Raw genomic sequence first — 22,672 nt, 5'->3', positions numbered from 1 at the left:
TTACGTTTACATGTTTGTAACACACTTTTTTGAAAAGCATTGAATCTGCCCTTTTCAGAATAACTACACGGGATCAGGTAAAAGTTACTCTAACCTCATTTTTTAAATGGAATAACTAGTTTAAAAAATTGCATACTAATTCTCTTTTCAAAAATATAGCACACAACAAAAAATTAGAAAAAAATTCAAAATTCAAAAAGGTAAAAAAATTAGAAAATCTGTTTTGCAGTTTTTTGAATTTTCTTGAACCCTTTTTAATTTTTTTAACTTTTTTGAATATTTTAAAATCATTTCCTATTTGAATTGGGTTGAATCTCGAAAATATACCATAAGCGGGGTCAATTCTTTTTTTTATTCGAATTCGATAATCTACTATTCAAAGTGTAAAATGTTTATTAATGCAATCATCGTAGTTGGCGGTTTGCAAATGATGTCTTAATTGACAGCATCGCTGTCAGATTTCGTATTTTTCCTCGTAAGCGCGAAAATGTTATTACTTGGATTCTGCTGTTGAAGCCTATTTCAATCAAAACCAATTACTTATAGACCAAACAATTATATAATTCGGGATTCGGAGGAAGTAACTGTTAGTGTCATTGGAGCTGTAATAAGCAAATCCTGCTATGTTGCCAAATCGAAATTCAACGAAATCCATTTTTCTACAGGAATATTATTTTGACAGATGAAGCCCATTTCAGTAGTGGTGGAATTTTTAACAGACACAACGAGTACTTGTGCTCAGATGCCAATCCTCATGGACCGTCGATATTCAAACACAGGAACGATTTAGCCATTTAGGTTTAGTGCGCACTCTTTCGGAATCGTGTATTGATTTACCAGATATTCCAAGAGAAACACAACACACAAAGATGCCATAATATCGTAGTTGAGGACTTTCTGGATGATCTTCCCTTAGTAGAGAGAAATAATATAATATCTCAACAAGACGGTGCGTCACCTCATAACTCGAGAATAGTTACCGAACTGCCGAAGTACCCGAAGTAAGCCAAAACGTTCACAAGATTTAACGCCGCTTGTTTTCTCTTTTTTTGCGGCCATATAAATAAAGAACATTTTATATAGGAACAATAATAACCGAGATAATAACACTCTTGCCGAGCTAAGGAACATTTTATAAGTTGTGTTAATTGAATGTCAAATTGTGTGTTAATAACAACGGACGTCAGTTTGAATACTTAACTTCAGTTGGTTTGATATGCACTTAATTGTTAAAACGTTCTGATTATTGTTTTGAAAATCTTTCCAAGACATTCAATTCTCTCAAAAAAAAATGTGTGTAAACGCATTTCCGATAACTTTTATTTAAAAAACGAAAAACTGACTTTTGCTCGTAACTCAAAAGCAAAAAACTGTAAACCAGTTTGGTTTTTGGCATAAAGTTTATCTAAAAAAAAATAGCCGTGTGAGATTATTTCTTTCTATCACTTGTAGTTACCCCCCGTACTAAAATCTTGTCACCCTGTACGCTATAGTAAACACCCTGTAGAATATTGTCAAATTTTCCAAATCACGTTTGTTTTCGTTGACAGCAATTTTTTTCCAAAAGCGGTTAAGTGAAATGTTAAAAACATCAATTATTGTAAGATAATATAGTGTTCCGTTACTGCATTTATTTTTATAGAGCACCCTGTGTGTATACCAAAATATGTTTGGGTTATTCGCATTAGACCAGCACACAATTTTGAATTAAACACTTTTTTGGAGGCTATCAAGAGCGTCCGATATCGCACTAATTGCACACCCTGTATAACGATTCCATTTAAACATTGATTTTATACTTTTAAAATGCTTCCTAGTATCACAATGATGCTTAACCCTCGTATTACAGAAACTAGGAAAGTTTCTTTGGAATTTACAGTACAAGAGGGTGATAATTGAAACTGTTACAAATTCCAAAGCACAAACAGATAGTTGACAAAGTGAAGGCGGAAGAATCCTTTTTGTTTTGCGGGAATGAGATTAGTTTATCGCTTACCGCTTCCGATAAAAAACGCGAATGAAGCATAAAAATGGAACCTGAGAGATACTAACATTCGAGATTTTGTAGGTTCTCCGTGACCGTGATCATTTTGGAACGCAATCGAGGAGGAAACAGTCGAAATGGTAACGGACCTTAGGCCTTCCATTTTCCAAGTTTGTTAATTACCCATGGTCAAATTTAGTGTGATCAAAATGGTCCTTGCAATAATGGAAATGTGCGGCGCGCGCTGCGATAAGAAGGAAAATGAGGCATACCAGTCCGATAAGAGAGAAAGATAAAGTTTATAGGCAGCACGTTTTCATAAACATCCTGTTAGAAAAATCTTATAAACTAAAGAGGATATTGCTATCCAGACGTAATCAGCCGGTCTGGGTCTTCCTTTAGGAAACTATTTTATAAACAAATGCGATTCCCGCTTCCTCGACTTTTGTCTTGGAATTAAGTAAATAAATAAATAAAAATGTGTAAATATGCACACCGTTAGCAGGAAGGAGGTGGTATGTTGAGAAAAGTGTTGGTAGCGGGTGGCGTGGGTATGGTTCGATAGCAGTACCTCAGATTCAGTGAGGTCGATAAGGCTGCTCTTTTCTTCCGTGAGGTTCTCCGAGGACCTCTTCTCGTCCTCGCCGTCACCCTCGTCCTTGAACACCTTAACCTCATCGGTGCTGCAGAGATCATCGCCGCCACTGCTGGACGAGACGTGTGGCATGGTTCACTCGCGACGCGGCGGCATCACACCTCGCTACATGGCACCAGTCCGGCAGCGGTCGTTTACAGTCAACTCATCCCGACCGAGACACAAAAACGAAACACCACAAAAACATCACTTGCACTAAAAAGAAGAAGACGTTAGGGCTCGCACCGGCTTTGCTCTTGATCGAATTCAAATAATCCATTACGGTAACGAAGACGTCCGCGACGGCGGTGACATTCTGCACGACACGTGTTTGTTATTATAAACTGAGAGTGTGTGTATGCAGGTGTAGGTCGCGCAACGTATAACTTGACTGAGAGCAGCGCTACAACTCCACTGCGGTCAGTCCAGCGGCGCTCAAACGCTGCGTGCTGCTCTGTTGTCGGCCCGACCAATCACCGGCTTCTTTGATCCTCCCGGCGGCGGCTTCGCAGTAATGGCAGCCGACACGACTGCGCACGACCCTTACCGAATTCCACCCGCATACATGCTCAAGCTTCTGTTCTTCTCCCGGTGCATGATTTGTTTCATGATTAATTTCACCGCCAGACATTTATTTGACTAATTTATAGACTGTAGTTTGTAATGATGCGCAAACACTGCATCGACATTCAATTTCATTTTAACAATCCTCGCGCATTTCTATAAATAAACGTCGTGCGCCGCCCTCCTTCCTTTATAAACAATTTCTTATTTAGGATACCACCACGAAATTCGTACGCGCCGCAATTCTTTTTTATCTCAACGTCCTGAACAAATAACCAGTTCGTAACTGGTTTACGTTGCGACTTATTCGTTTAATTGACAATTCCGTCAGCAACACAAAAATAACTAACATTATTTTTTAATTAAGTGCTAATGCCCAAACTCGATTAAAAGACACCCTCCTCCCCTTTCTACGAGGATTTACGTAGAGACTTGCCTTTAGCCAGATTGTGTGCAATGAGCAATAATTCGTTTCGATCACGATGCACCCTTCATCCATTATCGAAATCGCAGGTGCAATGGTAACTACGAATGGACGATTATAATACCGCTCCAGATTTTGTACATTTCTTTTTATGAAAACAGAAATGAACTTTAATTTTAATCAACAGAGCTTCCATAATCCAAATGTCTGTTAAAGGAATTTTAAAATTGGTAGACTAAGAACCAAAATTAAAATTTATTTATTCATTTTATCTCGAAACAATTGGGAACAAGTGGAAACTTCATACACGTTCATCTCATTCTGAGCTGGTAACGCTTCTTACTCAACCCAGGGTGGGCACATGTGAAATTAACCCTTCGTTTATAGCATTGCAATTTTAATGTAGCTCCCACTTAAAGTTCTAAGTAGTGTTTGAAACCCCGACCCACTGAGCCCAAGTGATTTTTTTTGCGAGCGTTTTGAGTAAAAGTGAACAATGAACTCTCAAAAGAGGGTTGCTAAACCTTGGATTCTGGAGCTTCCATTCGAATAAATGATGAAGAATATTTTCTACTTTCCATGCATCCAAAGAATTTTCTGCAGCACAATGGTGGAAAATTGCGGGCACACGATCGACAAAATTTCAAAAACTGCCACATGATTTGTGCCACTTTTTAGCGCATTTTTGCAAAAATTTTTTTTTGTAAAAAGTAGCTTTTAATCTCACTTTGGCTGGCTGGCTGGCTGGCTGGCTGGCTGGCAGTAAATGCGCGCCCGTAGAAAAACGCTTGTAAAAAGACAAGGAGTGTACATGTAACTATCGGGGCCGTGTAATTAAGAACGTTAGGGATGGGGCTACAAGATTTGGAGTCGACGACATCTGGACGCCATCCCCGAGCGTATTATACTAACCTGGAGATTTTTCAGTTTTTATCTATCTTCTTCTACAGTTTTTCTCCGATTGTTTTCAAATTGGTGTCGTCGGGAAGATCTTGTCAACGCGCACAACTCCTGCGTGGCGGAATTTTGTTTTTTTTTCCTAGGGGCGAAATAAACCACCTTTTGCGCGGCGCGCTTCGAGGGGTAGTCGACTTTGGGCGCCCAAAAGTTTCTTACAGCGCGAATCGCGGTCTCTCTTTCTCGTGTCACTAATAGAAGGTCGAGCTATGTGAAGTACCCAAAAGTTGAATACGATTTTATGCCGGGATTTTAGCGAAATCTACCAAAATGTGAATTACGAATGAACGGGACGTCGGAACTGTGTATCGACAAAGGGAATGTGGTAACCCCCGACGAGATCTTACTGATGGTGGAGTCAAAACTTCAAACGCGAATTGCGAGTGCACGGTAAGTGAGAAAATGGTACCGACAAAGTGAACGTGGTAGCTTTCGGCAAGATCTTATTGATGGTGGAGTCAATATTGGCTAATAAAACACTGATCTGCCACACAAAAATGCGCTGAAGTCCCTTCGATCTCACACGAGGACTTTGATCATTTTTTCACTGCACTTCCACAAACATAAAAATAAGTTCCAAAACTAATCGATTGACAAAAACCGCATTTCCACATTAATAGTGGTTAAAAAATTTAGTTACCTCAGCCAAATTCATTTTCAGCCATTTAACCAAAATGGTGACAAACAGTTACTCGAAAAGCACCTTCTGTGAAAATTTCGAAAAATCCACCTGCAACTAATAAGAGTTGACTCCGTGCATACACAAGATATTTTTTGTTTCAGACCGCTTTTGTAAAAAGAATCTTCGGTTAAAATTTCAGACAAACAGAACTTTTATTTTTATTTTGTGCCACGTGATTTCAATTTGCGGAAACTACACCCTTAAAATTTTAGAAAAATCGGTGCATAAATAAGAAAGTTTGGTCTGCGCATGCGCAATCTATGTGGCGGAGAAACCCGACTGCGGAACTAAGGGTTCCTGGTTCGAATCCAGATTCGGGCATGGATTTGTAAATGAATAGTAGGTTCGATTGGTAGGACACCTCTTGGTTGGAACCTCGTCCATTTAAAACTAAAGCCCAAACATAATATAAATGAAATAAATAAAACAAATAAAATAAATAAAATAAACAAAATAAATAAAATAAATAAAAGTTGGCTTTATAGCTTCCTTATAGTTAGAAATGCGCCGAAGAGTTCCTAACAAAGGATAATAAAAGTGTCAAGATACCTACTCACAGTAACTGCAAATCATTTGAAGAAAAATCCGTCCACAAACAAGAAAGTTAACACTCCGCATACACAATCTATCCTTTGACAAGTCATTTCAATTTGATTTTATAAGAAGCATTTTAGAGTAGGTATAGAATTTATAAGCACAAAAATCAGATACAACGGAATACAAAAGTTTGGATGCGCATACGCATTTTTTGCATCTTACTTTTTGTTTGAGATTCAAAAAATATTTACACAGATTCAAGATTTTATAAAAGAAACCTTTTTTTAGCGCGGTTTTCAGTTTTCAAGGTATTCAGTTCGTTCTTTTTGCATTCGGTAGTTAATAACTCTGGCACCACAACTAAGAAAAAACCTGACGATTCATATGCGCATGCGCAAACTTCGCAATGTCAACTTTCTTATTTACAGAGATATTTTTTGAAATTTTAGCCACAGATTCTTGTAGTAAAGGCAAACATATCGCATATTTTAAGAATCAGGTGTTTGCACGCCCAGGCCTTATTTATAAAAATATTTAAGCCATAACTTATTTTCCTTTGTCCATTATAAGGACTTTGAGGGAAGTACTGATCAATTCATGAAAAATGCGCTGAAGTTACTCGCCTGGAGGTTTGAGCTGTAAGAGACGGACTGGACGGACAGATAAAGTGGCCATAATAGCGCCTTCCAACATGAATTGGAAAATGCGCTAAAAATAGATGGCGTATGCGTAAATTCTACTTTTTTTTTAATTTTTGGACCAATTTTATCAAAAGATGCTTATAAAAAAAAAATTAAAAACGTATGTCAGCAAATGGATTGCGCGTATGCAAAACCAAGCGCATTTACACACAAATAAAAAATGTCCATGAACCTAGCAGAGCAAGGTCAGCAGAACACAATCAAACATATTGCATAATTAGGTGCTAATTAAGTGCCCTATTCCCGAATTAAATGTTCCTTTTTTTAAATTATGACATGTTCTTCCAGGTTTATATGAACTCGGCAGAGCACTACCTTAAAAACCCAAAACCATGAAAAGTGAACTAACTATAATTAGGTGCTAATTAAGTGTCCTATTTCCGAATGAAATGTTCCTTTTTTTTAAATTATGAACCTGGCAGAACATAATTTAAAAAAAAGAAGCATTTAATTCGGGGATAGGGCACTTAATTAGCACCTGATTGTAGTTAGTTAACTTTTCATTTTCTTAGTTTTTTGAGGTAAGTAGTGCTCTGATGAGTTCATATGCACGATGCACCTGGCAGAACATGTAATAATTTAAAAAAAAGGAGCATTTAAATTTAATTCGGGAATAGGGCACTTAATTAGCACCTAATTATGCAATATATTTGATTGTGTTCTCCTGACCTTGCTCTGCTAGGTTCATGGACATAATAAAAAAGTTGACTATTGTGGACACTTTGTGCGCCGGTCCGTGGGTCCGTCCGTTCGTCCCTACGACTGTGTCGCATTCAGATCTTTATTTTTAGAGCTACTTTTTTAACCTCGTTTTTAACCATTTAGTTTGTAATGGTATCGAGGCTTGTACCATGGACGAGACCATGGAAGGAGTTTTTCCCGTTAAAAATAAATGTTATACCTCATTGTATTCTAATTAAAGGTCTCAACGAAAGGAACCGTTTTCTACCAACTACTGCCCTTCTTTCTGTGCTCTTATCAAAGTACGTGGTGGAGGGGGGAAGGGGGGTGGAACTAGTTTTGTCCTTCACGGTATTCTAATGAAAGGTCTCAACGAAAGGAATTAATTTCTACCAACCATAGCCCTCCTCCTCGAACTCTGCAATTCTTATGGCATGCGGGTGTTCAGCGGCGTAATAATGGAAGTGTGATAATTGATTGCGACATTTTTATCGGAACGTCGATTCATCGGTAAGTAACACGCGAATAAGGCATGGTCCCTCTTGGCCGTGTTCACATGATAATTTGCGAGATAATTTGGCACCTAGGACTTACAATTCATTTTCTTCCGTCTAAACTCGACTTGCTCGTTTCAATTTCTAGTATTTGTAAATCTATTCAACACTTTCTCAAACGCGCCTGGATCTGGACGTGTTCTGTCAGGATATCTCTCAGCGTACATTCGTGACGCCAACAAGCAATTCCGGTAACATTCTCCAAGAATAAACACCACATCATTTCGCAACGTTGATTAAAAAACGATAGGCTGCCTACGCGTTGCTGTTATTTGTGACAATTGAACATCTTTCGTTTCATCATGGCACACTTGGGTTCGGAAAAACAACGTTTTTCTACAAATTGGCCTTTCGACTTGTTTTGTCTCTAGAATTTCCCTAGGAATTTTCTTATGGAGTGTGTGGTTTTGGTTTTGCATTTGCTGAAATTGTGTAGTATCGGCTATCCAGAGCTATAATTTGTTTAAGCGGGTGCCATTTGATTTTTTAAATAAATATGATATGAAATAAATTTGATACGCCACTGGAATACAGCCTGCTCTGCTGACTAGAAAATAATTGTGCACAAGATTTTTTCATACATGCTACACCATGTATGTACGAAAATAACTCGGAAAATAACGCATATTCCACAAATATTGAGTATACCTATATTTATTATTCGTTTTTACTTCAGAACACTAGACGAGGTCTTTTGCCTTGATTTCTTGCGGAACTACATTACTACATATTTTAACTTATTGGGAGCTTTAAAATTATTTTTAGGCTATCATCACAAAAACGTTGATTTTATGGTCGCTTTTGCGGCCATAAAGTTTCACTTTATTGTACGCTTCTGTCAAACTTTACTTTATTGTACACATCTGTCAAACTGTACTTATTTGAAACTGATGTTTGAGAAACAGTAATCTGTTTGATACAAAGCGTCTATCTGGTCTCGCCCCATCAAGGATTGGGCCATCCACGTGCGTTTTTTTCATTTTCGGACTTGTAGGAATGATTCACACCATTTTGCATAATCACAATGTTCACATTTAAAATTATAGTTTGACGTTTCAATCTTTGCTGCTTGCAGACCTTTTTGAAGTGTAGAACCAAAACATGAGGAAGATGTTGTTGCTTACATTATTATACGAAGAATCACCAGCAATTAACCGAAAACACAAGTAGTTACCTATACCTACCATCAAAGTAGGTAATCAGGTTTCTAATAATTGTACAGCATGTTAACTATAAGGTCTTGGAAGCCACAGTTACGAAGGACCTATTGCATTTGACATTATTAAAATCTTATGCAGCGGAGGAAGTTGCGATTGTACTTTTACTCTCAAACGCCTGCTCTTATATCATATATGACATAGGGTCGCAACGCTTGCAGCTTCCAAAATTTCATTTTGGGTAGGTATCTGAACTGTCGCTATCACCCATTTTGATACGCACAAAACACACGCAAAGATGCTAATTATAATTTATTACATACGACGGAAATGCTTTGTTTTTAATTGTCTAAGATAACTATGATTTTCAGAAAAAATATGTTTATGAGAAAATTTTTGAATTCTTTTTTGATGATCGCCTAAAAAATGTTGTGTGCACCTTGGCCAAAAGTGATTTGTTAGGCCTTATCTGAATTGCGGCATCGGCTACCGCCTCGGCCACAAACAACAGCTTCGGCCAAAAAAGATCACTTTTACGGCCTTGGTACACAAATAACTATTTTAAGACTTAATCTCGGACTCGGACTTAATTGTGTGTTTTCTAAGTTTGATCAAGAACTGTAGAACTCCAGAATTCTTAATTACGAGTATAATTATTGCAAAAATTGTATAAACGCAAGAATCATACAAATGTTAATGATATTGGAAAATATTTAGGGATATACAAGCTGATTCAAATTCGAGGGTTACCATGGGGATCACGGAAACTGTAAGAGATAGGTTTTGATGCTTAATTAACAAAACGCCGTTTTGAAACTGAACAAATTCCGATTACTTTCGGAGATATCCTAAAAAAACGAAATTTTGCAAAATCGTTTTTATTTTTTACCGAAGAAAAGGTATTCCAAAATTAACCATCATCAACTTTGTTTTTTTTTATGAAAGTCATTTTTACTGTTTGTGTCATTTGATAAAGCATTTTTTTCTGTTTTAAAAAATGTAAATATCACTATTTTCCGAGCTATTTTCTAATAAAAAATGACGCTATTAATTCATAAAAATGTGAGAAACCACGAATATACACGACCCAAGATAAAGTTTGCCAGACAAAAAAGAAGATATTTTAACAATATTTAAAAAATAGTGATGTTTACATTTTTGAAATAACAAAAAATTGCTAGATATATCAAATGGTTTGTAATATTACATATGGAAAATGTACTTACATATTTCTTAGACCTATTCTGTTTTTGGTTTCGAATAGCTTCCCAAAATTTTAAAATATTCCACTCGGACATGATAACTTTTTTTTAATCTCGCACACTACGAATTTCGCCTTAATTTACAACATGTTTCACACAATACGAAAGTGGCAGCAGAAACTGAAGCCGTCCACCACTATCATTAAAAAAGAACACAATTCCACCAACTTCACCCAATAAAATGTCCACTCAATGCCGACTATAGGGTAGTGTGACTGCCTGGTAAAATATTAACTAAGTAACGACACACTCGTATCTTGTAAATAGACGTTGAGCTGGCATCTAATTTGTTGTATCATTTGCGGCACCATCATACCATGAAAATAACATGGATGTTATTTGGTACGTCTCGTCTAGAAGTCGGCGCATAAAAAACTGCCGACGTTGGCTTTCCCATCCTCGATATGGTGGTTACATGATCCTTAAGTAGCGAAAAATATGGCAATAAAAAATATCGCAAATTATATAAAAACAAGAGAAAGGAGGGATTTTGTTATTAATTCCAATGCGAGTTGTAATTTCGCTCGCACATTCTATTGTCTCGAATTTTGACAATAGACCCTTCCAAATAATTCTGCATGATACAAAACTGTATGCAAAAACAGATAATGTTTAAACAATCGGTGTAAATGAGTAAGATTTCTAGAGCTTATTTTAGGATTAATGTCGAACTCGCCATTTAAATAAGTGTGGGCATTGTTTTAAGCACGAGTATATGGCAGCATCTCTCAATCGGAAGTGAGTAATTAGATTTCAATTATCCACCTGATTGTGTGTTTTTGGGTTTCCATTTTTGGTTACAAAGTTGGTGAGAAAATCCGACGTTATTTCCAAAGCTATCAGCATCGATGAACTAGAATCGATTGCAGAATTTAGTGCTTTTTTCAACTTTTTCAACTAAACTGAGAGTGAGATGGTTAGAAACATGCCTCTTCATGTAGATACCAAAAAAAAAAACGGAACGGAACGGTAGAGAATTAAATTTCCTGTATTCCGTAAATGAGCTTTCGATTTTGGTAAGAAATGTTTTTCCTACAACCCACCATTTTCGAGATATAGCTTAAAAACCACAAAACTGTACCTTCAACCCCCTCCCATCCCTCCGGCGGCACCGAAATTGCTCGAGATTTTATTACACAATCAAAGGACCTTCAACCACGCATTCCCATAAAAATGGAAACTACACGAATTATTTTTCTTTCTGCGGTTTGGCATAGAAACTAGACTATCACACTATAATTTGAGAGAGATTTTAATTTTGTGGTTGGCAATATACAGTTTTTTTTTAATTTGGTACACTCATAACTCAGAAAATTAATGTATCTCCATCACAAAATTCCATGCATCGTACCGAATGTTGTAGAAATCCCGATAGACATTAAGGCGTCACCGAAGAATGTGACGCATTCTTTCTGGGAAATATTACGTGTTTGTTCGAGAACATTCTTAGAACATTCGGGAGCGTTCGAGAAATAGGACCATTTGCTAAATAAGCCAATCCAATTGCATTTCAGTCAGTTCTAACAGCGTTGCCGAAGTGCCGAAATGTACGGGATTGATATCATATTGTGTCTTCTTAATTACTGTTATTGTGCATTAGGTCACTCAGGAGGAGATTAGACAGCAAGATTGCAATAGTTGGGTCCACCTCTTTCTTTTGTGCTTTGCTGAATATAACGATTCTAATTAGCACAATTAAAAAACATGGGCGACTTAGTTATTACACGTGGTATTAAAAAGTACTAAAGTAATCCGTCCTTAATAAATTAAAATCGGTATAAGAACGGGCCTATGTCAATTTTAACATAATGTAGCGATTTATCTAAATTAATATTCCTAAACAAGCGTTGCAAGACCTTTCCCCAATATTACTATCGGTCACCTCGTAAACGGAGGATATGTATTTGTCGCGGTTTCAATATGCTATACATTTCCATACCTTGTCACAAACATTGAATACGTGACTGATTCTAAAAAGAGATGCTTGGGCTCGTTCACGTTGCGTATAGTTTCCATGAAATAATAAATAAAAACTGAAATAGATATTTAACTTGTAAAGAAAGCGCTCGGGAAGTCGGTCAATAAAAGGTAGAGTAACTTCAAAAATTCACCAATAAGCAATGAGCAGGTGTTTAATATTGATAAGAATACAGTACATATGGTTTGTTTCGTTACAACTATTGTATTACATGAGAAATACATCTTAATTTTTTTCTCCATTATTTTCTTATTTAACACCATTCATGATTAAGGTAGTAAGAAAGAGCTTTCTAATGACGTATCACATGACCTATGTACATATCTCGAACGGTTTGAACGTGAGAGCTTCCGTTGAATCTTTAATAGCCACCCTGTATAAAATAGAATATGCTTTTGTTTATAATTCACGAAACTTAGTGGTGTAATTGTCCCGAAATAAGTGAGCAAATTCTGCCGATAGGGGAGTGGGTCAAAGTAAGACTTAATTAAACGTTTGTCGAAATTATGCATTGTGCTGAATTGTAATTAATTAAAATTAAGCCGTGCGAAACTATGCGTTCGCCTGTCAATTATTTGTAATTGGAAATGGACTTAAGTTTACTAATTACGCAAGCTGCTAGTGAATTATATTAGTTTAGCTTAGAGGATTAATTAATTCCTTTTATTCTCTTCTTATAATTCTGTAAACCGCATTTCATTACAACCCCTAATACCAGTCCTCGTTTTCGTGGCCAATCGATGCCGAGTACTGTCATTTATGCGTTCGTTCGTAGCACACCGAAAATTAAAGGCTCAGTCGACGAAAAGAGTGCGCATAAGCTCGTCGCAAGCTTCACCATTTATCGGGAAACATAAAATAGCATCCAAAGCCAATAAAATGTGGCGCAAATGTAAAAGTAGGCGTCCCCTTAAATAAGTTCCAAAAAACTCGAAACCATTGTCTACGTTCGAAGATACTTAACACGGTTTCAGGCACCCAGGTGTTTTTCGGGTTGTATTGTCTATCAGGCTGCCTTTGCTTATATGTGGGTGTGTGGTGTGTGGCTTTGGCTTAGATTAAGGAATGAAGGGCAGTGCACGCGACGTGACTTTTTTTGTAAACGAAAGGGAACTGTATTTGCACAGAATGTGATTGAGAAATTCTTGACACCATGAATTCGGTTTATCTTTGTATCTCATTGGAGCACCTTACTAAATGAAAGTCTTTAATAAATTAGTTTTACAATGCGGATTTTTTGCACAGATAGATAGAGGTTGTTACAAGTCGAAGTTTACGACTGATAGACAAAATATTGCTAAAAATTCTTTGCGGTTTCTTAATTTTTTGCAATATTGCTAACAAACCTCAGACAGTGAGCCAACATTCCAAAACGACATAAAAATAAGATAGAATGGAACAACTACTGCACAATTTTTCTGGTATAGCAAAACTGTCCGTTTTCAATACTAGTCTCTTATGAATAGTGAAGAAGTGTGTTAATTGCATTCCTCATACTTTCAGGTACCAGGACTACTAAATCATTTTAAAATTCTTTTAAATCTTGCTATGAAAAGGCGCGCATTTCAGTTATTTGCTGCTCTCTGTCGCTCTCCATACCGTGTCAGTTTTATGTATGATCCCCTACAATGAAGTATGCAAAGAGCTTTAATTTGTTTTGAATTTCTGCCGTTTCCAAACGAAAACTGTTCAGGGTTTTTGTTTGAAGGCAATGACCTGTTAACCTGCCACGTATTTGTTTAGCCGATGCGAATTTACGGTGCAGGTAAGGGTTTAATGGACCACAGTCTATTATTTTCAAATTTTCTTGTTGTCTTGAAGCGGCACATAAAAATGACCTAATTTAAACTTTAATATTCCTCAAATTCCATTTGCCTCCGTTTTAGTGTTAAAACCTCAAAGTATCCATAAATGGGGATGTCAAATCTGACATCAGCAGGCGTTTCATCCGCACAGTCCATCACACATGCATCAATGTCAAACTTTCCCTCGAAAACAATAATTTATTGATCAAATTGAAAATCGGTACAAATGTAGGTAACTCGCCCTTGCGCCGCAAGTAAACTAGCGTGCCGTTAATAGTGTTGGCATGTCTCTGCCTTTCGTTCATACTTAATTTCCGTTTGGATTAGCTCGGTGACGAGGGTAAGGCACAAATCTTTGTTTTCTTCAATTTTGTTAGCACGACGCCCCTCTGAGTGAAATAATGTAGTATAAAATGCAGCCCGAAATTTTCTAAGAAAAGGTATTTGTCGTATCTGACACGATTTCTTTAAAATTTGTTTCTTTTCAACCACATCCTTTGTTACCAATCCTTAAACTATTTACATAACAGACACGCCACTTTACAGGTTGCTATATTTCAATTACCCATCTATAAACAAAGTTTCACTTTGAATAGGACATTCTGTAGTGGCCATTATTGTAATTTTAAGGGCGTTGCGTCCATTACAATTCGGTTTCTCTACTGACCCATTAAAAATAATTCATACCTAACGCTTTTGAAAACATGAGATTTTCGTAATTTTAATAAACGCTTGGTCCTATAGCGGAATTGTTTGGCACAACACTGACTGTTTAATGACATTGAGCGATTTAAAATTGGGTAACAGTGGGGACTATTCTAAAGCTATTTATGATTACAACAAAAAAGTGCCAAGTTTTGTCAATCGGTAAGATTATTTGCAGATCCACCACTTCGCAAGCACGCAAATTCTGACCATTTTAGTTGTTCAGTTAGAACTTCTCCTTTCATTTTTAGGAAGTTTCAATTCGTTATTTCGTGTGTAAAGATTAGGGATCTGGAAATAACAGTTCCAGTTCCAATAATATAGGTGATTTTCGTTCCACTCTTCTTGTTTCAGAAGACAGAAATCGCATTTACACAAAAAACGGTTAAAACCAAAAAAATTAACATAAACAAAATAGTGCGTCAAAACCAAACTTACGAAAATTTGGTGCCTAGGGGAAGAGGCTCTTCCTCTCTTCCGACAATCCGTTCTGGAAATATAATATCCGATCACGACAAGGGGTCGAGAAGGAGGACTATGGGTGGTATAAAGTAATTCCTTTCGTTGAGACGTTTTATTAGAGTACCATGGAGGATAAAACCAGTTCCACCCCTACCCCCCTCCAACCCCGTGTAAAAGTTAAGCACGTTTTACTTTCAAAAACAGCATCTCAGGAAATATTTCACGGGGAGGCGAGGGGGCTCTTTAAGACAACGAAATTTGATGGCCGTCTAGCACACCCTCAAGGTATAGCCTACCTACTGCAAAAAATTCCAGGACTCTAGGACCATTCACCTAGAAGTAGTTCAAAACGGCAAACGTGGTTCCGGACGGACGGACGGACAAAACGCAAATAATGGCACATTTTTTTTTAATTCTTAAAAAATGCGCTAAAAACAATTTCTATTCTGAAAAAACAAAAGAAAACTGATTCCCCAGACCAGCACAAACGAAAATGGGTCCCCACAATCTAGCACAACACTACCACTACAACTTGATTGTTCTTAATCACCGGTTGATACGAAAAAGGCGTGCGAATTTAATCGTCAGTCTATGGAAGATGCAAAAGGTATCCCTTCCCCTTTCGAGCGTCATCGGCTGATACGGAAAAGGTGGCCGAAATTAATCGGCGGTCGATAACAAAGAGGCGGTCTATGGAAGAAGCGAAGGGTCGCATATTTTGTGTATAAGTCGAACTAAACCTAAAATTGTGTTGTGTATTATACACTATCATATTACTTTTATTACATTAACTGTTAATATATACGTTAAACCTAGCATATTTCAATTTAGTAGACAAAGAAGTTAACATAACCTCTTACAAAGATTAACTGTCACTTTTGATTTTTCAGTTTCACATCATCATAGCGGGGGGGGGGGGGGGGGGGCTTAATAACGTCGTCCACGTTTTTTTTTTACAATACATTCTTAAAACCGCTTCAAATTTTCAGGTCAAATACACGCAAAATTGCATCTAAACATTGATCTAAAATATGTTACAAAATGTTACCATTTATTTATTAGCTCTAAAAGACGAGGAGTGGGCTTTGTGGGTTTTCATTTTGTTTAATTGTTTGCCTTACCGCCAGTAGTGTAGTGCACGTAAGTTAAGTAGTGAATTTATCAGTTTTGCAATCGTTCATCTGGGAATATTTAAATTGATTTTACAGCCGCCAGAAGCTCTGTTGCCAGAGAAGAAAAAATTGTAAAATTAAAAATTTAGAATTTCAAACATGATAAGCCATTGTTAGCAGGTTTTGTTTTCTATGATAAATTTAAAGCGGTATTGGCCCTGCAATACTATACAAGTTTACCCGTTATTAGGCAGATAGCGCCGACCCGGTTGATCCTGCGAATTCCATTAAAAAATGGGTGTTAATTGGAGTACCGATTCTGAAAATTTGCAGATTTCATTCCGACTTATTGGATAAGTGTAATTACGGATTGACATTTAATGGTGTGTTTATACAATCATTATCGTTAGTTCACAATCAGTAGCTCATTAAGAAATACCCAATAGAAAGAAAGGTTCATTGTGCGTCGTGAACCAACAAACCTATACCATTGCTGTTGGCTTTTTTTTACCTAATGATAATGATTGTATAAACCCACCATAAATCAGTTACAGGAAACCCGTCAGATTAAGCTGGGCCTTATCTCAAAAGAATCGCTCTTAAAAGAACGTGAAGTTTGACGTCGGCCCCATATTTTTCCGACGTTGGTGAAAGGAGTAATTAACTAAAAACAGTTTCATTTGTTTAAACGTATCGAAGGTGGCGTACGAGATGGGAATTCAAGTTTCTCCCGACTGGACGTTGAGATAAATAGACATCAAATGACATAATTTACTATTCTCACGTGGTAATAATAGATTATCAATTATCTAGAATAAATTTTAATCCCAGAATTAACTGTTCGTATCGACGTTATGCATATGCAATGTACAAGATGTACGTAATGTTCCCATCACCTTCACTAATTACATTGAGAAATGCAAAAAAAGTACTCACAATAGCGAATTAAAAATCTAACATGCAAGGTCTCCAAATGCGAGCCGAATTTATTGTTATGTGGAAACCATAGCGAGTAGATCTCCAAAAATTGTGCTCGTTTCATGCTAAAATATTTTTAATTTGAGAGTATATCGACTGTTCATCTTGGTTACTATTTTAAACGCGTATCAATCGAAAATGTTTTTAATTATTTCAGTTTCTTCGAACTTTTAGCAAAAATTAATCCCGCAATGCAATGCGTACTCGATGCACCTATTATTTTTATATCTTAAAAAATGAACATAGTGTAAAATATACGGTTTTGTAGGGATTGTGAGAGTATTCAGTTTTGCGGTTTTAATGTTATGGCCTCAAAACTATAAGAATGAAGAGTGTCTATTAGGAGAGACTCCGCTTTAGTGTAAGGTGTTGATATTTTGAATATAAATATGCTGGGTGCAATGGAAAACAGGGTCTAATCCACCCACAAAACACCTGTCCAGCTAGCTCAATTAAATAAAGTCACTCAAACAATTAACATGAAACTCTTAAAATCCTGGGTCGTAACTTGGGCTTATTCTAATGCGAAACTGCTCTTTTACACAGAACACAAATTTATTCAAAAAATTGCTGCACGAAAAATCGTCACTCCGGGCCAGAGACAAATACCCCGCTGCAACTCGATCGAAACAGGTTAAATAAAGTATGAATTGTCTCATAATGCCAATAATAAAAATGTTCCGTCTTACACTGCAATTTCTAATTCAATGTGCACACTGCACAGACAACACAAACATTAAATCTTCTTCTCAGGAAACCCAATTTCCTATTTTTTTCAACAAGCTCGACTATTTGCTTTAATAAACACGAAGAATTTCGAGGGTTATTCGGAAACTAAGGTCCAAATCCTTATAGCTAATCGAATGTCGCACAAGCATTGAACCGCGCATGCGTACCAAATGTTTATAACAATCGATCAGCCCGCCGACTGTGAAATCCGGCAAAGAACGTTTCAGCAGCGGAAATTCATAGACGACGTGGCCTTATGACGTCTAGGGTTTCAAATCTTTGGATGGGAACAGATTGACCACCTACCGCACCTACAGTCCAGACTTGATGCCGAGGTATCAGTGATTTTCACTTATTCCGCTACCTAAAAGAGTTTCGGCAAGCAATTCGTCACAGATGACGAGGTAAAAGAAGCAGCTTAAGTGTGGTTACCCTTACAGGCGGCAGACGCCATACAGAAGCTGGGAGACCATCATGTCAAATGTTTAAACAAATATGGAAACTATGTAGGAAAATAGAGCACATCAGCACATGTAATGAATTTAAACAATAAAGTGTTTCGAAAAAATCTGTGATGTTTTTTTAGACGTCAAAAACGCCAAGCTTAGGTGTTGCCGTCGCGGTCGTTTCCATAGAAACAGCATTGACCATTGTCATATGTTCTGAATGTTATCTTATATCGTGCTCCGCGCCCCATTTGAAATAAGAATGATATATGTTATTAGAATGCACAATAATCTGTTTCACTTTAGCTACCCTTGCGGTTAAAGTGATGACTTTATCTACCCTTACGGTTAAAGAGCGGTTTAGGCTACTCATTCAAACCTAGTAAAATGTTAATTTAACATATGCTATAAAATAAATATGTATTGTTTCTATTGTAAAATTGCTAGTATGTACGGTTTTACGAATTTTTGTTGGTTGTCACTAAACCACCCATAAGCTTAATTAAACACAGGTACTAACAAAATCTTTTATACGAAATGATTATAAATTTTCCAGGGCACGTCCAGCCTATTAAATGAAAAAGGCTCCACAAGTATATATCTGAGTCCATGACTTAACAAATGTTAAGATGTGTGTTAAGATTTATGTTTGGTGACGAAAGGGCACTGGACACACTTTAAATCAAATCCTTGGTGATCTTGTATGTCAATGAATGTGTTTATAATTAGATTTATCAATCGTTGCAAAGTCACACTGGACACATTTTAAATTCGTGGTACCTAGTCTCGTGCGTTAAAATGCTATTACGCATATGGCGTGTTCTAGTTAGATAAGTTGGCACAATGCATTAAAAAATTCAGATCCGAAGTAGGAAGTTTGATATCCACACAACTAAAAAGGGAGGTCTTCAATCATTTTCCAAAGATATCTTTTACTTTTTAAAACTGTTGATAAATACATAAATTTGCGTAAACTCTGCACTGAAAGTTGTGACTTGGCACTAATTATTAAGTAATTGATGATTGCCTTCGAATTTTTTGCCAATGATTTATGATCATCTGAAGCTTGTTCGCCGCTAATTAGGTACATGATTGGTACAAACTATTTCATGTAAATTCCAAATTTTTCATTCAACGGCTTTCTGACATCATCTCAAACAATAGGTATAAAGCATCAATTGAGTATTAAATTACCAATAGGCAAGCGCTAACAATTCTCTACCTTTAATTATATATTACACGACTAAGAGGGTGCGGAGTGCATGCACAACTAGTTCGTAGGTATAACAAATAGTAGGTACTGGCGCTAAACAATTTTACTACTGCAAAAGGGGTTGAAATGCTGCGTTGTAGAATTAGAATAATTCGACACGCTATGCCCGTAAGCAATTTAATTTTTTGCCGATGCTCTTTAGGAATTTGGAAGAGGGAAAATCATCGAGGAAGAGTTTTTGCGTCGATTAAATTCGCGTAGAAGGCAATGACATTGTTAAAAATTTATTACACGTTACGCGTCCTTTTTTTCTCGAAACGGCGTGTTGAAAATGAAATCGAAACTACAAGAAGGAATTAATTAGTAGAAAATTCCGTAAAATCCTAAATAAACAAACTAACAACTACTTCAATACATATAGGCATGTAAATATTTAGTTTGTCGACTGTGGTGAATTGTTAGTTCTTGGATGCGTGGTCAAGCCCCGGTCCGGATGGCTGCCGAGCAGGGCCAGTTTTAGTTTGGCAGTTGGTCTTAAGCTGAATGGGTAGGTAGACGAGGTGAAATAATGAGTTTGAGACGGAGGTATGGGCCAACGTTCGCGTATAACAAGGATAATCTTTAAGGAATTCCACCCGCCGTATCTTGTTAAGTCATCTTGACTCACGATCGAGAAGTACCATTTACTCAGGGAAAATCCTGGAGGCAATTCTTTTAAACCGCACAACCATGAAATATTTTAAATTATTCCTCCAATTACGCACCAAATTACATGACACGACACCTTATTATAATATCATAAATGGGAAAGGATCGTAAATTATAAACTACATTAAAATTATGCGTCTACTTAGTTTTGCATTATTTTTAATTAGTATTATGTTTCACATAATTTCAGTACTTTGTATATTTATCTTGAGAACATAATAATTTCTCGAAACGACAAAGCGGAAATAATTCATATTTAATTTAATTTATTTCGTTTACTAAAAAAAACTGTACGCCTGTCGCATATGTAACACACACTGCAACTATGCGAAACTTGCAGCATTTTTAAGACATCAAAATCATGATACAGTTTTCATAATATACAAATTAAAGCAGGTTTGATTATAATCCTGTTTGGTTTGATTCAACCGTTGAGGAGTTACAAGACTTTGTAAACGGGCGATTTTTACTCTCCCGAGAAAATTAAAAAAAGAGCCTTTTTCGAGTCTCGGCGACCAAGTGCAAAACTAGACCTTTTATCCAAAAACTTATGCATACTAGATTCAAAAAGGCAAATTTCTCTATAAAATTCGAAAGTGTGCCGCAACGAGTACGTAAAGGTGAATTTTGGCTTTTGAGAACAACGAACTAGTTAAGCCATTTAGCAAATGCTATAATGAAGAAGCGTAAGCGGTATGCGCTTTATTGTGCTAAATAATAAATTGTGGCCCTGGCCAAGGAAACGAATTGGAAAAAACAAAGCAACAAAATATGTCGGAGACGTAGCGAACAAACAAGAGGTTCCAGAAGACTGGACGTGATCAAACATAAAGAAAGAAGGTGTAAGAAGAAATCAAAAAACGAGACCTGCAGAAAGAACGCCTTTATACGTAGACGCACAAGAATCTTAAAAAAGGAACCAAGGAGGTGTGAAACACGCGCAATGAAAGCGCGAAGCATACCTATGGATAAAAGAAGTTACAAATGAACGCATAAAGGAAGGGAGTATGAGAGAGGCGTCAACAACTGGTCTTTAAAGGTTGAAGGAGATATGAAGAAAATGCGAAAGACGCGTGATGAACAGATATGTGAAGAAAGGACGTCTGATAAAAAAGAAAGGCATGAAGGAAATGCCAAAAACTTAAGAGGTAACGTGATGAAAGAAAGCATATCGACATCAACAAGAAACATGAGCACAAAAAAGTGTTGAAAGAGTCGGAAAGTGTCAAAAAGGGGCGTAAAAAGCGCGTGAAGGAAATTTGAGGAGCCATAAGCGAAAGAAAGAGACAAAACAGACTACAGAGTAACATAGAATGCAGTTACAGAAATAAACGTAAAACACCACGATAGAGGACGTCTTATTGAAAAAAGGAGACGCGAATGAGGTCACAAAGGTATGAAGATTGCGCAGAAACGGCAAAGGATGCGTGAAAAAGGTGTACAGAAGAGCGAAGGAGATATGAGGAAATATCAAAGTCCTAGACCCTAGTATGGGATCGAAGAGATTTCAGCGAATTTTTCGTAAAATGAAAGTCGGAAGTGAAGTGAAGGAAGTTTATCAAATAAATTTATATAGTTTTGATCTTGTCGCTACCACTTTCCCTTTGTCGGTACCCACTTCCGGCGTCAAGTTCACCTGCAATTCGCGTTGACGTCTCCGCAGTCATATAAATATGCCATTTTGGCGGATTTCGCTAAAAACCCTCCACAAACTAATACTCAATTTTTGGGACACTTCTCATAGTTCGAATTTGTATTGGACACACAAGAAAGAGAGACCGATACGAGCTTTAAGAAACTTTAAAACCGCGTGAGAAAATTCGCAGCGGAAATGAACTTTTGGATGTCCGAGGTCGACTACCCCTCGAAGATGCGCGGGATGCGCCCCTAGAAAAAAAATTAAACTTCCGTCGTGAACGTGTCTTGTACAAGTTATTTGGGTATACGTATTTCAATTGAGTAGAGTAAATATGGAGGAGGGGGGAAGGGCGGCACAGAATTGGTTTATTTCATTTGAATTTATACCTCTGCAGTATTATTTTACCTTTTAGAATTGTTTGTAATTGCGTATTGTATATTGAGATGTGTTGATTTAATTGTAAAAGGTGTTAAAATGTAGGGACATCTGGTTGCTAGCGATAAGAGTTTTTTATGTCGGATGAGATTTGATTAACGGATAAACGCACGTGTGAATATGGCAATTACATTTTTTATGCGTTAATTCGCGCCAATGCACCATTTCATTTATCAAGTTAATTTTGCTTGTCATCAAGATTTGTGTCCTAAAGAACAGTGAAGTCCAGAAGCTGTCAGCGTATGTGTCTTGCATGGGAAAGTAACTCTGAACATATTAGAACTACAAAAACCGTAAGGAATTTTGCCATATTTATATTTTATTT

The 22,672-nt window shown here is 36.9% G+C and overlaps 1 protein-coding gene across 6 annotated transcripts in view; it reads right to left on the bottom strand.

Moving 5' to 3' along the window:
• Positions 1 to 3,084, bottom strand: part of LOC116175025 (protein pangolin, isoforms A/H/I/S) — a 308,557-nt gene extending 305,473 nt beyond the window's left edge. For 3 of the 6 annotated variants that reach the window (XM_031493065.1, XM_031493066.1, XM_031493067.1), the window contains exon 1: positions 2,481 to 3,078. In XM_031493065.1, the coding sequence (XP_031348925.1) occupies positions 2,481 to 2,711 (231 nt within the window). In that variant the 5' untranslated portion in view covers positions 2,712 to 3,078. Of the gene's footprint in view, positions 1 to 2,480 lie in introns of all 6 variants that reach the window. The other 3 variants (XM_031493070.1, XM_031493071.1, XM_031493068.1) reach the window with 2 other exon arrangements.
• Between the last annotated feature and the right edge of the window lie 19,588 nt (positions 3,085 to 22,672).

Source organism: Photinus pyralis, unplaced genomic scaffold, assembly GCF_008802855.1.
Source record: "Photinus pyralis isolate 1611_PpyrPB1 unplaced genomic scaffold, Ppyr1.3 Ppyr1.4_LG6, whole genome shotgun sequence".
Taxonomy (NCBI): Eukaryota; Metazoa; Arthropoda; class Insecta; order Coleoptera; family Lampyridae; genus Photinus; species Photinus pyralis.
This window is presented reverse-complemented; position numbering and strand designations above follow the sequence as displayed.